Below are 21,333 nucleotides of genomic sequence, written 5' to 3'. Positions count from 1 at the left end.
GAGATGAGAGTGGGTTTTGTGAAGATTCGAGATCTCACATTCAATGGATGAAAATTGAAGATTGCGGCCAGGAATTTTGAGACGGAGCAAACAAAGACAAGAAAGGTTCATGTCTTATTAGATTTTGGATGACAAATTATTTTTTCTTTTACTTTTCTTGGTATATTAGTTGGAGGCAAAAACAGGGCTGACCCTGGGCCTAGGTAAGGGGACGATGACCCATCTCCTTATTTTAAATGTATGAAACTAATTTGTTTTTTTTATATATATTTTAATGTTACTTTCTTGTTATTTTAAAAAAAAATTGTTCTATAAATATTGGGTAATCTCAAGTTTTTATTTAATTTTTTTTATTCATAAGAATTAGACACAATATCACACATTTTGTTTAACCAATTGAGTTATACTCCTTTCATAAGTTTTTATATAAGTTAATTTATTTAAGATTTTAGAAATATATAAATGACATAAATGTTAAAACCTGCGTCAATAATTTTTTTTACCAATTTTACACTGAAAATAAACCATTGACCATTGTTGACAATTGTGTGTAGTAGGCTATGATTTATCATTTAAGTATAACATATTTATAAAACATGAGAGATTATGCATAAGTTCCAGAATCTACAAGCTTATATAAATACAATGGAGAGGAAAAAAAAATTCTTTTTTATCGGTAAAGTGAAATTTTAATGATAATTTCCAACCTTGCATAAGATATGCATATAAGCTGGATAAGACAAGGGCTTTGTACTTAAAAATTGAGAGGGAAGTTATCAGCTTAAACTTAAAAAAAAAAATTACCTAGCAAACGAACAGGATGAATATTTTTCTTTTAATATTATTTATTTTATATTTATACGAGATTACTTGGCTAAGGAATATAAATTGTTATTATTTGTGTCAACAGATGCGGGTTGATATATTGCATCATACTAATACTACATTTTAATTAATTTTTAGGCTTATTTGTAAGTTTTATCACCCCACATTCATGATTTTGTAAATTTTGTCATCCAACTTAAAATATTACTTAACGGACACGATAAATATTTTTCTTTTAAAATTATTTATTTCATATTGATACTGGATTACTTGGTTAAGAAATATAAGTTGTTATTACTTGTATCAATAGATGCGGGTTGATATTTTGCATCATACTAATACTAAATTTAAATTAATTTTTAGACTTGTTTGCAAATTTTATCACCCCACATTCATGATTTTGTAAATTTTGTCATCCAACTTTTATTTTCACAAATTTTATCACCCAACTTTCACTATTTCACAAATTTTATCACCTAAATTTTTCTTTGAATTTTATGATTCAATTTTCATTATTTCACAAATGTTGCCACCCAATTTTTTTAATTTTACGCATTTTATCATTACATTGGTAACAAAACAATGTCATTTTATTTATTTTTTAACATTTTTTTAGACATGTCAACGATTATAAAATGTGTAAAAATCAAAAAATTGAATGATAAAATTTATGCAGAAAAATTGAGTAGTAAAATTTGTGAAATCATGAAAGTTGATGATAAAATTTACAAGTAAGCTTAAATTTTTGACACACACACACAATCTCTCTCCTTTCTTCTCTCTATCTATACATATAAACTTGATATGGTACACACACATGATCTCTCTCCTTTTTTCTCTCTATCTATACATATAAACTTGATATCGTATTATTACCTTACCTTGGATCTTTTATCTAAGATTTCCTTGATTTTAATTATAAGAAAAAAATGATTACTTTAGTGTTAATTTTCCTTTTATTCCTAATTAATTGTGATATTTATTAATGATATTCCCTAATTTTCTATGAAAGTTTGTTTAATTATTGAGCTATAAAAAAACAAAGTATATTTATTAGTTAGAAAAATTATCTTTTGAAAAATAATCACCTCTTAAATCGTTTAATATCATAACATGGGTAGTCTTCAAATATAATTAAAATTTATGTCAAATTAATCATTCTAATCACTTTTATTGATCTTGATAAATTAAATAATTATTTATTATGCATAGGATGATAGGTGGTATTATTGTTAATTAAATAATAATTTATTTTTTTTTGTCTCAACCCTTAGATTTATTAGGAGAAATCAATCAAAAGATAAATAAAGTCTGATAAATAATTATTTTTATTAATAATTAAATTTAAATAATATTAAAATAAATTACCCTTATTCCGTTAAGAATGATGATTTAGAATATCACACATTGTCAATTAAAGAGAGATTCAACAACCAAAAGAAAGATTGATTATTTATTGGGATCCTTCCTTTCTTCAAACGGAATGAACAAAGATAAAATTCGAGTGATCTTGTAAAATCCTTTCTAAATTCAATGTGTGAAACCCATCACCAATATAATACCTAGATTATAGATATGAAAGAAGATTTTGGGTAAAAATAATTACTGATAATTTGTAATAAACGACTCTGCCACTTACTACAAATCCATTTTGGAAACTTATGTTATATATCTCTTGGATCACAAAAACTTCATTTTTTCGGAAACTTAATATTAAAAGAAACAAAATGTGTTGTAATTTAAGTAAGTAACCACTTGTGCTCAATTTAATAAATTTTCAATTGTATGTGAAACAAACTAATGTTTGAGTGGGTCCTGCAACTCGAAGCACCACAGAAACTGGAGTGCCAGAAAAGCAGCTAGCATGAATAGCAAGATTTGCCAATAGGAGCGAGGCAATCTCACCTTATCCACACGCCCACCACAATCTTAAATTACATCCATCATCCCACCACTCCACATCATCCATAGCGCCAAGCCAAAGAAAAAATAATACTAATACTAACAATAACAACCCACGAAGCTTAGGCCTTGCAAAGTAAGTTCATTTGACTCTCACAAACCTTGCATCCATCCACACATGGCTGGCATGAACTCTAGCGTATTGGCCTGTAGCTATGCCATATCTGGTGCAGCATGCTCCGAGCTCAATGGGAAGGTCACTTCCGTGGCCTCTGTTGCATCCTCTGGCTACAAGTTGCCATTGATCAAATGTGAGGCCAGAGTTCCCAAAGCCAAAGAATCTGAAGGAAGGAGAGGTGCCCTTGTTCTCTTGGCAGCTACCCTTTTCATCTCTGCAGCCTCCAATTCTTCTGCCAATGCTGGGATCATTGATGATTACCTTGAGAGGAGCAAGGCTAACAAGGTATAATCAACCCCTTCTCTTAATTTTGAGGTTGTTTTCTGGTGCAACCGCCCGAGGCCCATGGCCGAAGGGGATCCAAAAGAAAATTCAAACAACTATAGTGTAAGGAGAACAAGAAATTCAATTTCTTTTAGCACAACTTTATCTAGTTGACTTTTTTAAAACTTCTTTAATTTTTAAATTTTAACTTTTCAAACATTAAACCTAACAAGTAATGTTTTATATTTGTATGAAAAAATATTTTGTATGTAATAAAATATATTATTTTTAATAAAACTGTGTCTATTTTTTTTTATGAAATATATATTTATCATACTTTTACACACAAAGGATCCTCATATATATTGATTGTTTCTGTGATTGGCCTGCATAAGATTTGGGTTTTTCCCCTTAATTTTGCCTTCATAATGTAGACTAGTTTATGTGCTATAGGAATTGAATGACAAGAAGAGGTTAGCTACTACTGGAGCAAACTTTGCAAGAGCATACACCGTGGAATTCGGTAGTTGCAAGTTCCCTGAGAACTTCACTGGTTGCCAAGATCTTGCCAAACAAAAGGTCTAGCTCTACCTCTGATATTTCACTTGCTTTCCCAAATTCTAACTCTTGCTCTTGCCTTTTTCTAATTCAGTAATTAATTCTCATGCTGTTGTTCTTTTTTCCTTCTCGTTTCTGGGATTTTATTTACGCAGAAAGTGCCATTCCTTAGTGACGATTTGGAGCTTGAATGCGAAGGAAAGGACAAATACAAGTGCGGTTCTAATGTTTTCTGGAAATGGTGAAAGGAGGCAACCTTTTATGCCCAACTGCGAATTATTCGCTTTGCGATGTACCTAACTGCTTGAATATATACCATATTTTTCTGCATTGCTTTCAGTTATTATATTGTTGGTGTTGGATTTTAGTTGTTGAAGAAAATGTGTGAATTAGGCGGCTATTTACTCTTGATTCGTTGAAATTACATTTTGCGATACGTTTTGCTTGGCGGAATTAACAATAAATGGAGGAGTTTGAACGTTCCAAAAAAGTTAAAATTTGATTTCCCAAATTCACGTAAGCTTTTACATCATAACCAAATCAAAGAATTGGGTTGATAATCTTTACATCTCGAAAGAAATTAGTCTCTGATTATCGGTTAAGAAATATTCTCAGTACAAATCACAAATCATGGAACGGGCCAACCAGGCAACCACTTTTTCAAGCATTCACGCACTCAGCGTGTTTATACCGGGTGTTTGATTAGATATCAGAGAGTGGTGGACGTGTGTAAACCGTGAAGTTAATAATACTTGCTTCTGCTGAGAATTTCGAGTGAATCTAGAGACAAACATGCATTCGACGCAAATATAAACACTTACATAACCGTTAGATGAACATTAAACAGTTGTCAAATGTGTGTTTTAAGTTGATTGACCAATAAAATGAGTAATCTGATTTTCATCCAACGATTCTGAATCACTGAATGTGTGAATGTGTTGAAAAGCAAAGTGATAAAACCTTTGATAACTTTTCAAAAGTTCTATATGTTATACTCCCTAGAATAAAATAAAAGTTTAGTTATGTAGCTGCTTTTTATCATTCTATCTTCTTTTTCTTTTTTTTTTTTAAAAAAAAAAAAACAAGTGAGCTAAAGCAACACAGCAGGGGATGACATTCCAACTATGTTAGCAATCCAACCCCCTGCTAATCCTATGCCACACAAACTTGAAGATATATTGATGATAAGCAAAAAGTGAACAAAACACTTGGGGGACCAAACCCAACCCAAGGAAACAAAATTATCTGAATCTATAAAAAGGAAGCTCCTGCCTATACAGCTATACTTATGGAGCTCTGTAAAAGGAAAGAAGGTTTACCAAAATTATTTGCCTAGAAGTTGCTAGCTTATCAGCACAAGCATTTCCTTCGCGATAAATGTGTGTAATACTGGGCACTTGAGTAAGCTTGAATAAGTTTTCAGCCAAAAGAAATCCCATCTATTTTCCACAGGCTTATCAATTGCAATAATTGCTGCCATTACCTCAGCAAAGAAAGCTGAATTCACTCCTTTACTGTATGAACAATCCGCAACAACCTGCCAAACCAGGACTCCCCTTAGCTGCACCGTCTGTATTACATTTTATCCAAAAGGATAATCAGGAAGCTTCCAAGAAACTTGTTTGATAACCCAAGCCTTCCACGGGTGACTGCTAACTGAAAAGTTCTTCAAAGTGCTGAAATTTGTAATGAATTAGTCATAAAACCAAAAGAGATAGAACCAAAAAGCTGAACACTGGCTGAATTATAACTTATGACAGATTTTAAAATTTTACAAGATTTCTCAGCTTCTAAATAAAGAAGAACGAAAAGGTAATTGCAGCAAGGACGTTCTGGATGGGGGAAAGATCAAAACAACAATAGAACATAGAGGAGATCCAATTCCAAATTTGGTGCCCAAATGGACAGTGCAAAAACAAGTGATCAACAGTTTCATAATCATGACCATAGTTGGCGCAAACAGAAACAACATGAACGCACCTATATATCAGCTAACAAATCTTGCATTAGCTAGCAACATCTAGTTGGCTGATACAATCTTTGGACACAGACACTTTGCCCACTACATCTTTCAATTAACCCATCTAGGAAGTTGCAACGATGTAACGTTTTATCAAAATTTCAAAATGTCAAAGGTTTCAAAGATGGCTTCCTTATCCCAACTACTCACATGCTCTCTTAAAGCAAACTACTTTTTGCAACTGAATTAGTTTCACCTTATCAACTATGGCTTTTAAAGCTCAATATTTATTTTCTTCTTCCTTTATACCTTCAAGTCTCGATCAGTTACCAACATTACATAATTTTTTTATATATATAGATAACTTCTATTTGGTACCCAACTAATTCTCTTTCACCAAGTCGGTTCATTTTGAGGTAACCACTGTACCTGACGCTTCTAACTCTCACAACCGCAATATCTCTTTGGGCTGTGGAGACTCTTCTTCAAACTCAAAAGTTGTGAAATTTAAGTTCTATCTCTAAATTAAACTTTTCTTCTCTGTTTTTGTCTCTATCAGAGACATCAAAGATCTTGCTTGCAACCTAACTATCTCACCCGATCTCTAACTTCTCATCCCCATTCCCACCAAGACACCTCTGTCAACCAATGAAGCAACAAAGTTTGCTTTCCCTGACAAGTTAAATTTGCAATGCATCTCAATCAACAAATTTTTAAAGACTAACTTTTGATAGTTATTTGCCATTCTTACAAATTACATTAACAATTTTTTTTATAGAACTGCTGTCTTACCTTCCTGTGCACTATTTTTGTTTGGGAAGAGCGATTTCTTTTGTATCACTTTGATAAAGAAACCCTATTATTAAAACGTTACTAAAATTTACTTCCAGCATAGTGTGATAAAGTTAGAATGCTTGTGTAATTAAGCTTAAGGTAAACCATGTAGCAATTCAGCAAACGGTGTAGTATACTAGAAGTTTTTTTGTTTGATAAGAACAATTACGAGAATAGTAAAAATAATACTATTTTTATATATAAAAAACACATGAAGAAACTAATCTCTATCTCCTTTTCTATCCTATTTTAATTAAAGAGACCCAACTTACTATAAAGTATTAAATAAATCATAAATAATGCGACTTTATCGAAACATGCTCTGAATTTCAATTGTCACAAATAATATTTATAAACACACCCCTATTCCAATTATTACCATTCGATACTTCTGTTGTGAACCCAACTAAATACCATGCAATGGTATATATCTAATTAGAGCAAGAAGGACATGTCTGCCACTAGCATGTGTAAGCATGTGTAAGCTTTTAATTAAAAGTAAGAAAATTTTATTTTCTTTAACGTGATGTTTTTGTACCACACCAATATAAGTACTCAATTTGAACACTAATAACTATATTTCTAAAACTTTAATATTGCGGGTTAAAGTTGGTCTGCCTTTTATGAAGATTACAGAATAACTTTATTCACCACATTAATCATTTGTACAAGCATACGTGACTATCTGGATTTGCAACTCATTCTGCAAGTATCACCAGAATTTTATTTAAAAAGTTAAGAGAAAACTGAAAAGAGAATACTAATGATGGAGACAACATGCCCAATGGTAATATATATCTTAAAACATATTGTGTTTCCTCGGTGTTCATTTTCAGTTGCTTTGAGATAAATTTGGTATAAAAAAAGAACAAGATGAAAATAAACGAAGGCACACTGCTCTACCTCCAAGTACTGGATCCAGATGTACTGCAATCAGCATTATCAAATTTTCACACAAAGTCAACAATCAGAACCGTTGTAAATATCAAATGCCTCACATTTTATTCTAGTAAATTAAACATAAAACAAACATTCAACATTTGAGTCATCTAATATTCATACAATGATTTCGATCATGAATGTGTGAAAATATTAAAAGAAACCATTTCACTGTTCCTTTTTTTATTTGCCCATTGTCCAAATAATGTCTATTTAATAACACTTTTGTGTAATTTGTCTCAAGATAAAATCGTGCGTAAACATGGTGTAATTTAACATGAGATTATTTTATCTTCATCAATGATTTTAAGTTCGAACTTTAGTAAGCAACTTAGTTATATACTCCAAAAAAAAAATTATCGTTTATAATAATTTTATCTGACTCTAATAAAATTATTTCTCATAAAATTTATATGTGATCTTTACCAAAAAAATTAAAATTAGTCTCGGGAATGATTCCAGCAAAAATGAATCTTATAAATGTTATTCAAGATCAAGAACAGCAACAATTATGTGTCTTCTGCCACTCTCATCAAGAATCAGGTGCTAATTTGTTTTCCAGGTACAAATGTTTTTCTGGTTTTTGGTCCTATTATTATGCTTTGCTGTTTGTTGTTCTACAAGTGGATAGATCATTTTTAAACACTATATATATATATATATATATATATATATATATATATATATATATGGTTTAATAGACAATAAGGTAAAGAAGCTATAGAATTACAGATGGTGTCATGACCAACCACAGTATGGTCCATCTGGATTCACAGGAATGAAATCGTTTTTAAACAAAGAAAGGACGATGTTCTTCAAGTATATATAGTGCATCTCATTAAATTTTGTACATGGTCCTGGATCACCTCCATAGTAGTAGGCAAGTCTGTCTCTTCTTCAGATTGGTTGATGTGTCCAATAATACATGAAACAACATTACTAGATTCAGTTTGTTCTTAAAATAAATTATCTCTTGATATACACAGGGGATTAGAGTACTTTTTGTACTCCCATAATATAAATTGTCCGGCAAAAATAAAAACTAGCTAGAGACAGAAAGTGGGAGCTTCACGAAAAACTTGTTTTTAATTTGATGTAGGAAATCACTCATTGTAGTCCTTGGAAAGCTCTATTGTACTAGCACAAAGAGACCCAAGTGAAAAGTTTAGGAGAAATGTAGTTTTTGAGAGCTGGGTGGCTTTATTTGTAGCTTTATCTAAATTAAGAATTTTCACCATGAAATTCCAAAATCAACTATCGATTGATTGGAATTAAGATTAGAAAGGTATTGCATGAGGCATCATGTAAGGGAGAAATCTTAATCTTATGAGGATTGGAACAGAACCATTATACTCTGTGATCTTGAATCCTTGATGTCATTTAATCATGTTTGCCATTCATTGATGGGATTAGGAGCAAATTAACAATGTCTTTTGAATCTACTTTATCCAACTAGTAGTTGCATATCTGCGTTCATTCACTGAGTTATGAACAATAAAAACATACGAAAATAAGGGGAAAAAATCAATTGAAGGATTTTTTTTTAAAAAAAGCTACTTCTATATCAAAAAGCTTTTTTTTTCCCCTAAAAGAAGATGGTATGTTTGACAAAATTATGAAAATATTTTATACAAACAATAAAGAATCAATTCATCAATTATTAAAGGATAAAAGCTTTTTTCTAAAAGAAGATGGTATGTTTGACAGAATTATTAAAGTGATGATTTTTTTAGCACAAATAATATTAAAAAATAAAAAATATTAAAAAATTGATTTAAACAAATTATACTTTTTCATGACAAAAAGGAAACGTATAATGAAAAACAAAAAAACAAAACAACTATGACTATTTTTTATAATATAAAATTATAATTTTTTTTAATTCTTTTATAATATACAAATTAAAAATCATTGTCCTAACTTTTAAGATGAAAGTTATTAGAAGTAAATTTATATGTGTATTTGTGTGTAAAGCAATAATTAAATATGTTATTTTGTATTTATCAACTATTTTTTTAGTTAATTATGCTAAACACTTTCAATTCAATTAGCTAGCTTATAATTTTCAATATTTTAGCTCTTACCTTTGGCAAGTCACTCCAGTAACTTATAATTAAGCTGATTTGACTATCTTATAAATGATCTAACCAAAATAAACTTATTTAGTGCACGAGTTTATTTTATTAGTTTCTAATTTATTTTTATAAGTTAAATTTTATAGCTTATAAATTATTTTTTATTTTTAAATCACTAATTTACTTGAATTTCTTTTTTTCAATGTTATCAGGTTGTCTTTTACTTTGACCCTCACACAACCTCAACATGATCTAGCACAATAGATAAATAATGAAATCTTTTAAATATGTTGCTATGAATTTGATTCTTAATTACGTGCATGAAAAATTATTTAAAAAACAAAACTCACTTTAATTATAAATTTTCAACTAACTTTTAAGAAAAAAAAATTAAAACACATTCTAAATTTTCAACTAACTTATAAGTTAGTTTTCTCAAACCATCTGTCCATCCATACCACAACACAGTGAAGGAATATGAGTATATTTAAGAATATGAAAATATTATTTTTATAAAAAAAACCTAAGAAGCCAGAGTTTCTAATATGCATGTAAATAAATAGTTCAATTAAGTGTTTATTTTATATAAATTAAAATTTTATTTGTAACTTTAGCAATAAAACTGATTAAAACATCTTAATTTTTTTAATAAATATTATAAAATATTTATTAAAATGAATATTTTCATAAATTTAAATAATAGTATCTTTTAAATATTGACCCAATAGAAACTAGCCAGCCTATAAATAAATAAATAAATACAAATTAATGTTGATTTGAGAAGGGAATAAAAAAAGGGTTTTTTTTCCTAAATGACTGCAAATTTTTTATATTTTTTTTATATGAAGTCAATTTTAAATTATTATTGAAAATGAGATAAGTCATAACATATGTTATGACTTTTGAATTAGAAGTCATAACATTTATCAGTATTTATTAATTTTCTTAATTAAAGTTGTAAATTTTTTACAATTTTAGTTTAATTTTTTATTATTCGCGACTTTGAAGTTGTATATGTTTTTCTTTTATGATTTTGAAATCATAATTTTTTTTATATATTTTACAAATTTAAAGTTGTAACTTTTTTTTTACGTGTAAAGCTTTTTTTAGGATTTATATTTTCTTGTGTTGTGCTTTCAATTTTTTTTTAAAAATCAAATAATTTTATTTATCTATTTATTTAATTATTAAATAAATAATTTAAATTTTACTTATTATTATTTTTATTTCATATTTTGTATATATTTTTATATTATTTTATTTAATATATTTTGCATATTTAAAATTTAGATAATTTTTTATAATGTTACTGAATTTTGATTTATTTTGTAAGTGAATTTAATAATACAAAATACGTAAATTTTAAAAAACTAAAATTTTACAACAAATAAATTTATATTTTGTTAGTAATATTAACTTATAATTAAATTATAAAGGGTAGAAAGGTGTGAAATGAAAAAGAAAAGGCTGTCATCCAGGTCACCCTATCCCTCTTTTCTCGTGGTCGAAATGATTCCCTCTCTCTCTCTCTCTCTCTCTCTCTCTCCAGTCCTTCAATTTCAATTTTTGGTCCCAACCTCAATTCCAATTTCAAATACATTACATTACACTCTCACTCTCACACCAACGACACACTCTCTCTTTCCGCATATATATACCCCCTCTCCTTCTCCCCTTCTCTCTTCTCATTCCTCTTTCCTCTTTCTGTAGCCCTCAAGCACCGGAGAGAGAGAGAGAGAGTGTGTGTGTGTGTGAGTGAGTGCTAAGCCATCTTCTTCTTCTCACACAAGGTATTCATCTTAATCTCTCACATCATAACTTTGATGCAAAGTACGTTTCCTTTTGCTCTTTGATTCAGCGCTTTTTGCAATCTCGAATGTTTATTCTTAGATTTGTTCCATAGTAGTACTCTTTTTTATGTTTTTCTTTTTAAATCTGTGTGAGATAAGATTGTTACCTACCTCATCAAAATCATATCTGGATGTTTTGTATCTGATTATTTATATTCGTACTACCTGATCTATACTGAATGAAATGTAGTAGATTGTGGCGATCTGTAGTTTTAGTGGTGGAAATGACATATCACAGTTCCGATCTTCTATAGCAGAGATCTTCGAACTTTTTGAACTGTACCTTTACTTATTCTGAAATGTGGATAGCCATCGATTACATAATCTGGTGTTGGATGGATTTATGGTCTGATCTGTTTTTTTTATCACTTTTTTGGCTTTATTTTTTTCCTCATTGATCTTTCTTAGTAGAAGATCATTTGGTTTGGGAACTTAAGATATGCTGTGTCAGAGGACTTCTGAGATTTTAGCTGGTGTCCTAATGGACGTTTTCTATTCATCTATTAATTTTGGCAGTTTCATTTAAAAAATGCACAGGATCGGCTCCTTTATCTGTTTATGTACATTTGTTACTGTTTTATTTCTAAGTAGATTGTATAATACTGAATTATTTTTTTTCCTTGTTTTCTTTCCTATTGATTTTGTGTGTTATATATACTATGATGCTGTCTTGTGTAGAAAAAGAGAGTTTGAAGTAAACCCTCAAAGTCTGTAAATGGCTGGGTTCTGTAGATTGTCTATTCAAACTTGGTGGTACTGACAATTTATTGTATGCGTACTGTAGTTTGGTAAAAAATGGCTGATGCTGAGGATATTCAACCCCTTGTTTGTGACAATGGAACTGGAATGGTGAAGGTTAGTACTTTGCAGTTTCTTGTTAGTGTAATTGCATCTATTTAGTCTTGGTTTCATTATTGCTCAATTTATTTAAATGATCATCTGTGTACAGGCAGGATTTGCTGGTGACGATGCTCCTAGGGCTGTGTTTCCCAGTATTGTTGGTCGACCTCGTCATACTGGTGTTATGGTTGGGATGGGTCAAAAGGATGCCTATGTAGGTGATGAAGCCCAGTCAAAAAGAGGTATTCTTACTTTGAAGTACCCAATCGAGCATGGTATAGTCAGTAACTGGGATGACATGGAAAAGATCTGGCATCACACATTTTACAATGAATTGCGTGTTGCTCCTGAGGAGCACCCAGTGCTTCTAACTGAGGCTCCACTCAACCCAAAGGCCAACCGAGAAAAAATGACCCAAATCATGTTTGAGACCTTCAATGTGCCTGCCATGTATGTGGCCATCCAGGCTGTCCTCTCCCTATATGCAAGTGGTCGCACAACTGGTTTGTACTTATTTCCATCTGTCTTAATTCACTCCTTTGTCTTCACATTGTTCTATCCTTGAATCAAATCTTTTTGAATCAGGTATTGTTTTGGACTCTGGTGATGGTGTGAGTCACACTGTGCCAATCTATGAGGGCTATGCACTCCCTCATGCCATTCTCCGTTTGGATCTTGCTGGCCGCGATCTGACTGACTCTTTGATGAAGATCCTCACCGAGAGAGGTTACATGTTCACCACCTCTGCTGAGCGGGAAATTGTTCGTGACATGAAGGAGAAGCTTGCTTATGTTGCCTTGGATTATGAGCAAGAACTCGAGACTGCAAAGAGCAGTTCTTCAGTTGAGAAAAACTACGAGCTTCCTGATGGGCAAGTTATCACCATTGGAGCTGAGAGATTCCGTTGCCCTGAAGTTCTTTTCCAGCCTTCTATGATTGGAATGGAAGCTGCTGGAATTCACGAGACCACCTACAACTCCATCATGAAGTGTGATGTGGATATTAGGAAGGATCTGTATGGTAACATTGTTCTTAGTGGTGGCTCAACTATGTTCCCTGGTATTGCTGACCGTATGAGCAAGGAGATCACTGCACTTGCTCCTAGCAGCATGAAGATTAAGGTTGTGGCTCCACCAGAGAGAAAGTATAGTGTCTGGATTGGAGGATCAATCCTTGCGTCCCTCAGCACCTTCCAGCAGGTGATTGTTTAGTTTATTACAAATTAGCTCTTTGACGCATGTGCCAAGTAGATTGAATTTGAACTCTAGAACATGTTTTGGTTTTGCAGATGTGGATTTCAAAGGGTGAATATGATGAGTCTGGTCCATCCATCGTCCACAGGAAGTGCTTCTAAGTCAAAAAGAAATGCTTTAATGGTGAGTTATGTTTTTGCTGTGGTTGCTTTTTTGGTGTCTGTGTCATATCATGCGAACTATGTTGTCATGGATAAGAGGTGGGATAGGATTGGAGGGTATATTCGGAGCTTGATGTATCATATATTGTGTGGCATCCCTCTGGATGTGGCGGGCACAGAATTGATGAGAAGCATTTTTCACCTTGGAATTCATCAATGTCTTCGAAAGTAGGTTGTCTGTAGCAAAGGAGTGATTGTGAATGCTTATTTTATTTTCTATGTATCCTTTTTCAGAGTTCACATTTTTTTTGGCCTTCGGAACATTAATGTGAATGTCTATAGCTACATGTATCGAGAATTTTATATAAGATTGTCAGTTCGCACTCAAATTATCAAATTTTAGTTTATTCATGAATCACTTGCCCGATATTTGAGTGTGCTATAGGCATGAAGACACACTTAAAAGTTGTAATGGTGAGGATACCTGCACGATCCCTGGTTTACCAGGAGTCCAAGGGAAGGGAAAATATCTAAATACTCTAATTTTGCTATCGGTTAAATTTAATTTTAATATTTTTTAGTATTGAGTTTATTAATGTGTATGATTATGCTCTGTTACGTGTTATGTTTTTAGTTGAGTAAATAATTTCACAAGAATTTCAGATAACAAGAATAATTTTACATTCAAACCTAGTGGATACACGATATATGAATGAAAAGAATATTGTCACTGTAAGTTGAACAAATGCAACTGCATTTGTGTGTTCATGTTTATAATTATAAAATGAAAACATGATTTGTAGATTGGACGGACCCGGAACTTTTAAAGTGAACGGCTCACTTTAGAAGCTGAAGGAACTAATTTCAGTTAATTTTTAAAAAATCGGTGGTTCATATTGTGTATGTATAATAAATTATGCATGAGTTATTACTAAGATTACTTATTTTACTGAATCCATGTTGATTACTGTTGATGACAAATTGACAAATCAAAATCTCGGAGGGGACTGAAATAGGAAGGAATAGGATGGGAAATCTTTATCAAAGAAGAGAATAAATGTGATGTGCATGATTATTTTTAATATTTTTGTATGGACTTATTAATGTTAATTTTTATGCACTGTACGTGCTACGTTTTTAGTTGATCAAAAGAAACTTTGGACAGCATTAACCCATTAGCTAAACAGCGGTTGTTGACACGCTAACTACTATTAAATGGTTAATTGGCGAAAACAACTCAGATTTTTGTTTCCCTACAACCTGCATTCAAACCTAGGGGATAGTTGATTCAATATAATGCGTTGAAAAAAATGCAAAAGTATAATTCAATTGACAAGATATGTCGAGCTTGTGAAAAAGAACTTAAATTCGATTCTCGCATAACGGGAGAGGCCTTAAATGTAATTAAGTCTCAAATTAAGTAATTATTATGGTGATTGTTAATAAAAAAAAAAATATACAAAGAGCTGTGTATTTGGAGCTTGAAACATGTTTTGATTGCCGTTGGTGACAAACTCGGATGGGACTGCAATTAGAAGGAATAGAAGAGGGGAAGGGTTACCGGAGAAGATAGGAGGGAGGAGGTCTTTCCCTTTTGATAGGATTGAAATTGCGAGGTAAAAAATATCCAGTAGGGTTTTTTTTTTCTTCTTCTATTTTTTAATACTAGTATTAAAAATGAAAGGAAAGATAATTAATTACATGCATAAACGTGGAAAACAATTAAAGTTGGCCGTAGTTAATTTTTCTCGGTTTAACTTGAGTTTTGAATATAATGTGTTTTTTTAAACTGAATTTGTGAATACTTAAAAATCAGCAATCCTCCTACTCCATTTGTATTGAAAAAATATATATTATATTTATTTTGCCTTCATTCATTCATTTTTTTTATCCAAATCTTCATTCATTCTTAAATCGATTTAAATTGACGGATATAGATACTTAGGCACCACATTCAATTCAACCAAACATAATAAAGGTTAAAAGTAATCAGTATGTTGCTTTTTTCGGGTGTGAGGTTGCTATGCCACTAATAATCCATATCTTATTGTTCCCACGATGCAAATTTAAATGCTAAAATAAATTATTTGTAATCTTAGTCACTGATTATGGTAATAAGTCTCATTCTTTGGGTTAAGTTTGAATTGGAAAATACACAAGAAAAAATAAAAATGGTAGTTTATTTATTTATCATTTTTTAAGTTTTGCAGAAAAATATATATTTTATGAAAATTTTATAATAATTAAATAATTTTAAAAGATAAGTAATCTTAATGTTATTCTTAAAAGTTAGTACATAGTAGAGAGATTTAGCTTTTTAGCTGAAACAATGTTCTACTGTGTATATAAGCAAAAAATAATAACAAAAATACGAAAATGAAGTTCAAGTTAATGATTTGAATAACAGATTCCAAATTATATAATTTAATTAGACTTAATTGGTTTACACTTGAATCAAAATGTGTATATTCTTTACACTCGAACCATAGAAATTGTTAAAAAAAATGAAAAAATATTGATGTTATTTTAAAATTTTAAATGAAAATCAACTAGAAATAATTATCTTCAAGTGACAAAAAATTAGGTAAGAAAAATTAATCAGTGCAAAAGTCCGAACCCTTTTGGCCATAATTTGAGACATATTTTAGGTTTATATTAATTTGGGGACAAGAACTATTTTTTGTGTAAGACATCTTAGACATCTATAGGTTAGTTTATTTTCAATTTTTCTTAACAGGAAACAATCATTATTAATTGCTCTTACAATTGGTGATACCAGCAACCAAAATTTAGTGTTGATAGCGATAAGTAATAAGTACATTAAACCTCATTGAGGTTTATGACAATCATGGCCCGAACGCGAGCATGAGAAAATCATAATCTTTATGGATCCCTAGGAAACCTTAATAAACTCATCTACAAAATCATAGTAATGGACTCATAACTTCGTAATTTTTCAGCAGATGCATTATTCTTTTTGCCCCGAACGCGAGCAGCTTCCTTCAACTACTTATGCATCCAAAGCATGTGCTGTTGATAGTTGGTGTAGCCTTCCCTTTGTTCTGTTTTTCCCTTGCTTCATTAGCTCTATAAACTCCCTAAAAACTGCATTATCAACACAATCATTTTAAGTATTTATTAATCAAATCCAATTTAAAGGTTGTATCAAGAAATGAAAAGGCAAAATAACTGCAGTGAAGACATCCTTGATAACCCACAATTCTGCTCTTGAAACTAACATTTCTTGAGATAGTAATGACTAGATAGATTTTTTCTTTTTATCTGTAGGAATCAAGCTCAGGTATCAGCCACCAGAGGGTTTGCAACAAATCACGCATACTATTGGGCCAACTGAACTAGATCCCCTTATTAATGACTAGATAGATTTGTTATTATATCCAGCTTTTTTTTTTTTTAATAAACTGCAAGGTTCAAGTCTCTCACTGTAGTCAGAATCATGAGGTCCAGGGGATGCTTCAGGATGGTATTGAAGAGACATAAGCTGTTGAGCAGGGAAAGCAAGACCAGCACAACTTCCATCATTTAGATTGATATGAGTAACCTCCACTCCTTCCGGCAGTGTGGCAGGGTCAACAGCATAGTTGTGGTTCTGCCAATTTACATATCACTTCATGATGGCACAAGTCCGTGAATAAAACAACAAAATAATGCAACATGGAAACATATTTCCTGTTATAAAAAGACAAGTTTAAAACAAGAAAAAGAACATTGAAGCCATCTCAAGTGACTTCAATTTGTTTCAAAGACATGATTGGCACAACAAATATAGGAATAGGACCTGCATATATTATTTCAGTTCAACATGTTTGCTGCTATACGTAGAATTTGTTATGCTCATTTTCACCTCCAATAATACCATGAGTCGCTACAACAGGGACATGGAACTGGAACTGATGATATCAATTACCAATCACATTTGCCTTTTCACAGATGTCACCATTATAATAAGTTGATTCAGTTCTGGTTTAATTTTCTGAAGTCAAGGGGCCAGGTTCCAACCCTCATGATTTATGAGGCAAAAATGTAGTTCTAAAACAAGATTCTATTTCTCTCCTCAGCACACATAATGGACTTGATTGAATTTAACTATTTTAGTTATGGCAGAACACTTAAGAAATAAGAAGTTACAGAAACTTTTTAGTTCGCATACCTGAGCACTAATTTCAACATGGCCACTTCGAAGGTTGCGAACAGGATGATTTCCTCCATGGTGACCAAATTTCATCTTGAAGGTTTTACCTCCTAAAGCCTGGCCTAACAATTGATGACCCATGCAAATTCCAAAAACAGGCACCTTTCCAATGATATTCTTTACAGTTTCGATGGCATAAGGAACAGCAGATGGATCTCCAGGGCCATTGCTGAAAATAACCCCATTTGGCTTCATCTTCAAAGTTTCTGATGCTGGCCATGTACATGGAACAACGGTGATTTTGCAGCCATAAGATGCTAGGCGCCTAAGTATATTATGCTTGATTCCAAAATCATAAGCAACTACCTGCAATTTCATTCATCAGCATGTGACATTAATTAATTACACAAAGGTCAACAAAAAGTTTTCTGCATTACTTACATGGAAAGTCTCTCCAGGCACTTTACTAAACTCCCATTGTTGCTTTGTTTTATCAACCCATTCATGTGGAGTTTTGCATGATACTCCGCTTATTAGATCCTTACCTGGAAATTGAAATGGCATCCATGAAATTCCATTTTTAGAAACATTTACACAACCTCAAAGACTGGTATTCTTACCAACAATGTCCCATGACTTAGACATGTGAAGCAGTTCCTCATCCGTTCTGGAATTGTCAGTGGTCAAGACACCAATAAGACTGCCATCTTGACGCAACCGGCGCGTGATTGCACGAGTATCAACATCATCTGTTGCATCACAAAGCACCCACAAAATCAAAATTGAAAACTTCAGTCATGCAGATTGCAGAGAGCAAGCAACATTTGTTCGCAAAAACATCTTTTTGTATAAACTACTCACAAATTCCCATGATATTCCTTTCGGCCAAGTAATCCCCCAGATCCTTCTTACATCTCCAGTTAGAGGTACTGAATAATCACGCATTGCAAAAAGAGTAAGTAGACTAATCAAACCTCAATCAATGGAAAAAAAATTCCAAAGCAGGAGAACAGAACCTGATACTCAAACTTCTAATTACAAGACCAGCAAGGAAACACTGTATTGATTCCTCATCATCTGGAAAAAAGTGAACCAAAACACAGTTTTCAAATGGCTTCCAACCACATCGATTCAAGACTCATTTGAATTAGAAAATAAAAACTAACCAAAATTTATGCCAGTGTTCCCAATATGTGGATTTGTCATGAGCACAAACTGGCCAGCATAACTAGGATCTGTCAAAATTTCTTGATACCTGAGAATCACACACACAACACAACAAAGAAAACCAACCACTCATTTAGCATGCAAGCAAAACCAAAAAAAGAACACGCATCCCAAGATTCATAGTATCCTCACCCTGTCAATGATGTATTGAAAACAACTTCGCCAACTTGAGTCCCCGAAGCACCAAACGATTTTGCTTTCCAAATTGAACCATCTTCAAGCACAAGTCTAGCATCTGAATTCTTCCAAGGCCTCTCTCCACCACCTATGTCACATGCAACAGAACTGCGTCAGTTAACAATTTTAACAAAATACCCTCCAACAATAAAAGCGAAAAATACGACATTCACATCAAAGGGGCAAAGAAAAAAACAATTTTTCATGCAGTAAAAAAATGGGTCCATGAAGAAAGAAAACTTTTTTTAAAGGTATTGCGAAAGAAAACCGAAAGAGAGAGAGAGAGAGAGAGAGGGTACCCGAAGAAGAGCATTTGACGGTAAAGACGGAAACTTTGGCGGCGGTGTGTGGCGTATTGGAAGAGAAGTGGTTATTGGTGAGGTCATTGAGAGACAGAGCGAAGGACAAAGCTTTTGTCGCCATTGATGCTCTCACAGAAACAGCGTTATAGATATGTCTGAAGAACCACTCACTCCAGTCGCAGGCAGTACCTAGCTTTCCGCCACCTAGGTTTTTATTTTGCAATTTCGTTTCATGGGGTTCTTTTCTTTTTAATATTTTTTTTTACTAATATTTTTTCCTCCATGCAAGTAGTGACGCTACTTTAGTTGTTTTCGTGAAAAAAAAAAAATACAACTTTTTCCAATTGGAGATTGGGATTTTGATTTGGAACAATGATGATATGAGTGTGAGGGAAGAGTAATAATTTGTGGTTTTCTTATTAAAAATTAATAGTATTTAAATTTGTGCATGAGATATGATAAATATTTATTTTATATAATTAAAATTTATAATAAATACAAAATGAATATATATTTTTTATAATTAAAATTAGTAATAAATAAATATTTTAAACAAACTATCACCAAGATAGTTTAAAGAAGATTATGTCTTCTTTAGAGAATTTATTAAAAATGTGTTTAAATAAGTTATCACGAAGATGAAACTAAATCTTAAAAAATATTTATATTATATAAATAAGTTGTATTTGACTCATATATAAAATTTACCTTATTTATTTCCATTTTTGTCACGTGTTTTTATTTTATCATTTTTTGTCACATGCTTTGGATAGAAGTGATTTAAATTTTCTCAATTTATTGTTTGATTTATAGAGTTTTTTCTTATTGGCCTATTAATTTATTAGTCTACTTAGAGATAGACTAGATTTTATATATATATATATATATATATATATATATATATATATATATATATATTATGAAATAGAATTTTATGTTGGCCTAATTGTTAACATTGTATATAAAAAACGGAAGTAATGTGTGTATATATTTTTAACATAATATTAACGGTTAATTTTTATTGACAACTCTAGTGTTTTTTCTAAAGTAAATTATTCATTGTAGAAGAGGTTAATCCCTTGTCTTATCCAAACAAATTGAATTGAAAATTTATCATTATTTAACGTATGTCATTCCTGAAATGATAAGATTTTATTAGTTTTAATTTATTTTTAGGTTAATCTTATACATGTCAAAAACAGGTTATTAATCTTATACATTAAGTCAGTAAAAAAAAATCTTATACATTAATTAAGGTTTCCACAAATTTTATAGAAAAAACTTCGATTTCTGTCGAACATAAAAATAAATTATACTGCTATTTCTGAATATCTGGTGAGTAATCACTTATCACTTATCTCTTTTTTATATAAAAAATCATTTATCTTTTCAAAATGACTTATTTTTATTTTTTTTAAATCAATAACTTTGTGAGTAATTATTAAAAAAATGTTTTTAAACAAAAAATAATTAGTGAATAATTATTAAACATTTATATTTGTACATAAGAGAAAAATCAATTATACTAACATCCTATTACGTGCTAATATATTATTTAAGTAACTAAGTTACATAAATCAGAAAAAAAAATATTAGATTGCACGGAGAGTGTAAAGAAAAACACAGTTTTGTTTAATCTCAGATTATTACAAATGGTAAGCTTGTTAAATTTTACAAAGAATTCAAGTACTTTTTTTTATGGAAAATTGTAAGATCCAATTGTGATGTCTGTATTGTATAAAACAAAGAGGGAGCATAGCGTAAGATAGATAGGCGAATGATGCCCATCGCAATCTAAGACCAATTATACGCGAATGAGTCCCACATTACAACTACTCAGTACTCACTAACAATTATTTTGTTGGGCCCCAGTCAAATGGTACCAATCCACTTTA

General features: G+C 31.4%; 3 protein-coding genes and 1 long non-coding RNA gene across 6 annotated transcripts; 2 read left to right on the top strand and 2 right to left on the bottom strand.

The window, feature by feature from the left end:
• The first annotated feature begins 2,851 nt into the window (after positions 1–2,851).
• On the top strand, positions 2,852–4,211 carry LOC100306036 (uncharacterized). Its single transcript, NM_001249640.2, has 3 exons — positions 2,852–3,190; positions 3,623–3,748; positions 3,883–4,211. The coding sequence occupies exons 1-3, from the start codon at positions 2,906–2,908 to the stop codon at positions 3,970–3,972; spliced, it is 501 nt and encodes a 166-aa protein (NP_001236569.1). The 5' UTR covers positions 2,852–2,905; the 3' UTR covers positions 3,973–4,211.
• A 671-nt stretch (positions 4,212–4,882) lies between these two features.
• On the bottom strand, positions 4,883–6,007 carry LOC102660917 (uncharacterized). 2 transcript variants are annotated; one of them, XR_414707.4, is made up of 2 exons: positions 5,708–6,007; positions 4,883–5,403 (listed from the first exon to the last, which is right to left on the bottom strand). It is a non-coding gene; the product is annotated as an uncharacterized lncRNA (long non-coding RNA). The 2 variants fall into 2 exon arrangements; XR_005892001.1 differs by lacking the exon at positions 5,708–6,007 and adding an exon at positions 5,503–5,693.
• A 5,193-nt stretch (positions 6,008–11,200) lies between these two features.
• Positions 11,201–14,133, top strand: LOC100806695 (actin-7). 2 transcript variants are annotated; one of them, NM_001425275.1, is made up of 5 exons: positions 11,201–11,325; positions 12,170–12,240; positions 12,335–12,728; positions 12,811–13,424; positions 13,514–14,133. In NM_001425275.1, exons 2-5 carry the CDS (start codon positions 12,181–12,183, stop codon positions 13,577–13,579), a joined length of 1,134 nt encoding a protein of 377 aa, NP_001412204.1. In that variant the 5' UTR covers positions 11,201–11,325; positions 12,170–12,180; the 3' UTR covers positions 13,580–14,133. The 2 variants fall into 2 exon arrangements, with proteins under 2 accessions (NP_001412204.1, XP_040872435.1); XM_041016501.1 differs by lacking the exon at positions 11,201–11,325 and having other exon boundaries at positions 12,164–12,240; positions 13,514–13,968.
• A 2,170-nt stretch (positions 14,134–16,303) lies between these two features.
• Positions 16,304–19,625, bottom strand: LOC100806168 (carbamoyl-phosphate synthase small chain, chloroplastic). Its single transcript, NM_001425276.1, has 10 exons — positions 19,436–19,625; positions 19,092–19,224; positions 18,899–18,987; positions 18,749–18,809; positions 18,594–18,661; positions 18,353–18,481; positions 18,174–18,277; positions 17,751–18,098; positions 17,024–17,189; positions 16,304–16,684 (listed from the first exon to the last, which is right to left on the bottom strand). The coding sequence occupies exons 1-10, from the start codon at positions 19,557–19,559 to the stop codon at positions 16,590–16,592; spliced, it is 1,317 nt and encodes a 438-aa protein (NP_001412205.1). The 5' UTR covers positions 19,560–19,625; the 3' UTR covers positions 16,304–16,589.
• Positions 19,626–21,333: the final 1,708 nt, after the last annotated feature.

This window comes from Glycine max, chromosome 6 (genome assembly GCF_000004515.6).
Source record: "Glycine max cultivar Williams 82 chromosome 6, Glycine_max_v4.0, whole genome shotgun sequence".
In the NCBI taxonomy this organism is placed as follows: Eukaryota; Viridiplantae; Streptophyta; class Magnoliopsida; order Fabales; family Fabaceae; genus Glycine; species Glycine max.
This window is presented reverse-complemented; position numbering and strand designations above follow the sequence as displayed.

Excerpts from the sequence above, each read along its gene's own strand:
- LOC100306036 (NM_001249640.2), top strand. The coding sequence starts at position 2,906 with ATGGCTGGCATGAACTCTAGCGTATTGGCCTGTAGCTATGCCATATCT. Across the intron at positions 3,191-3,622 it reads AGAGGAGCAAGGCTAACAAG|GAATTGAATGACAAGAAGAG; the intron begins GTATAATCAACC and ends TATGTGCTATAG. Across the intron at positions 3,749-3,882 it reads AAGATCTTGCCAAACAAAAG|AAAGTGCCATTCCTTAGTGA; the intron begins GTCTAGCTCTAC and ends TTATTTACGCAG.
- LOC100806695 (NM_001425275.1), top strand. The coding sequence starts at position 12,181 with ATGGCTGATGCTGAGGATATTCAACCCCTTGTTTGTGACAATGGAACT. Across the intron at positions 12,241-12,334 it reads ATGGAACTGGAATGGTGAAG|GCAGGATTTGCTGGTGACGA; the intron begins GTTAGTACTTTG and ends ATCTGTGTACAG. Across the intron at positions 13,425-13,513 it reads CCCTCAGCACCTTCCAGCAG|ATGTGGATTTCAAAGGGTGA; the intron begins GTGATTGTTTAG and ends TTGGTTTTGCAG.
- LOC100806168 (NM_001425276.1), bottom strand. The coding sequence starts at position 19,559 with ATGGCGACAAAAGCTTTGTCCTTCGCTCTGTCTCTCAATGACCTCACC. Across the intron at positions 18,810-18,898 it reads GAACACTGGCATAAATTTTG|ATGATGAGGAATCAATACAG; the intron begins GTTAGTTTTTAT and ends ACTTTTTTCCAG. Across the intron at positions 18,482-18,593 it reads AAGGAATATCATGGGAATTT|ATGATGTTGATACTCGTGCA; the intron begins GTGAGTAGTTTA and ends GTGATGCAACAG.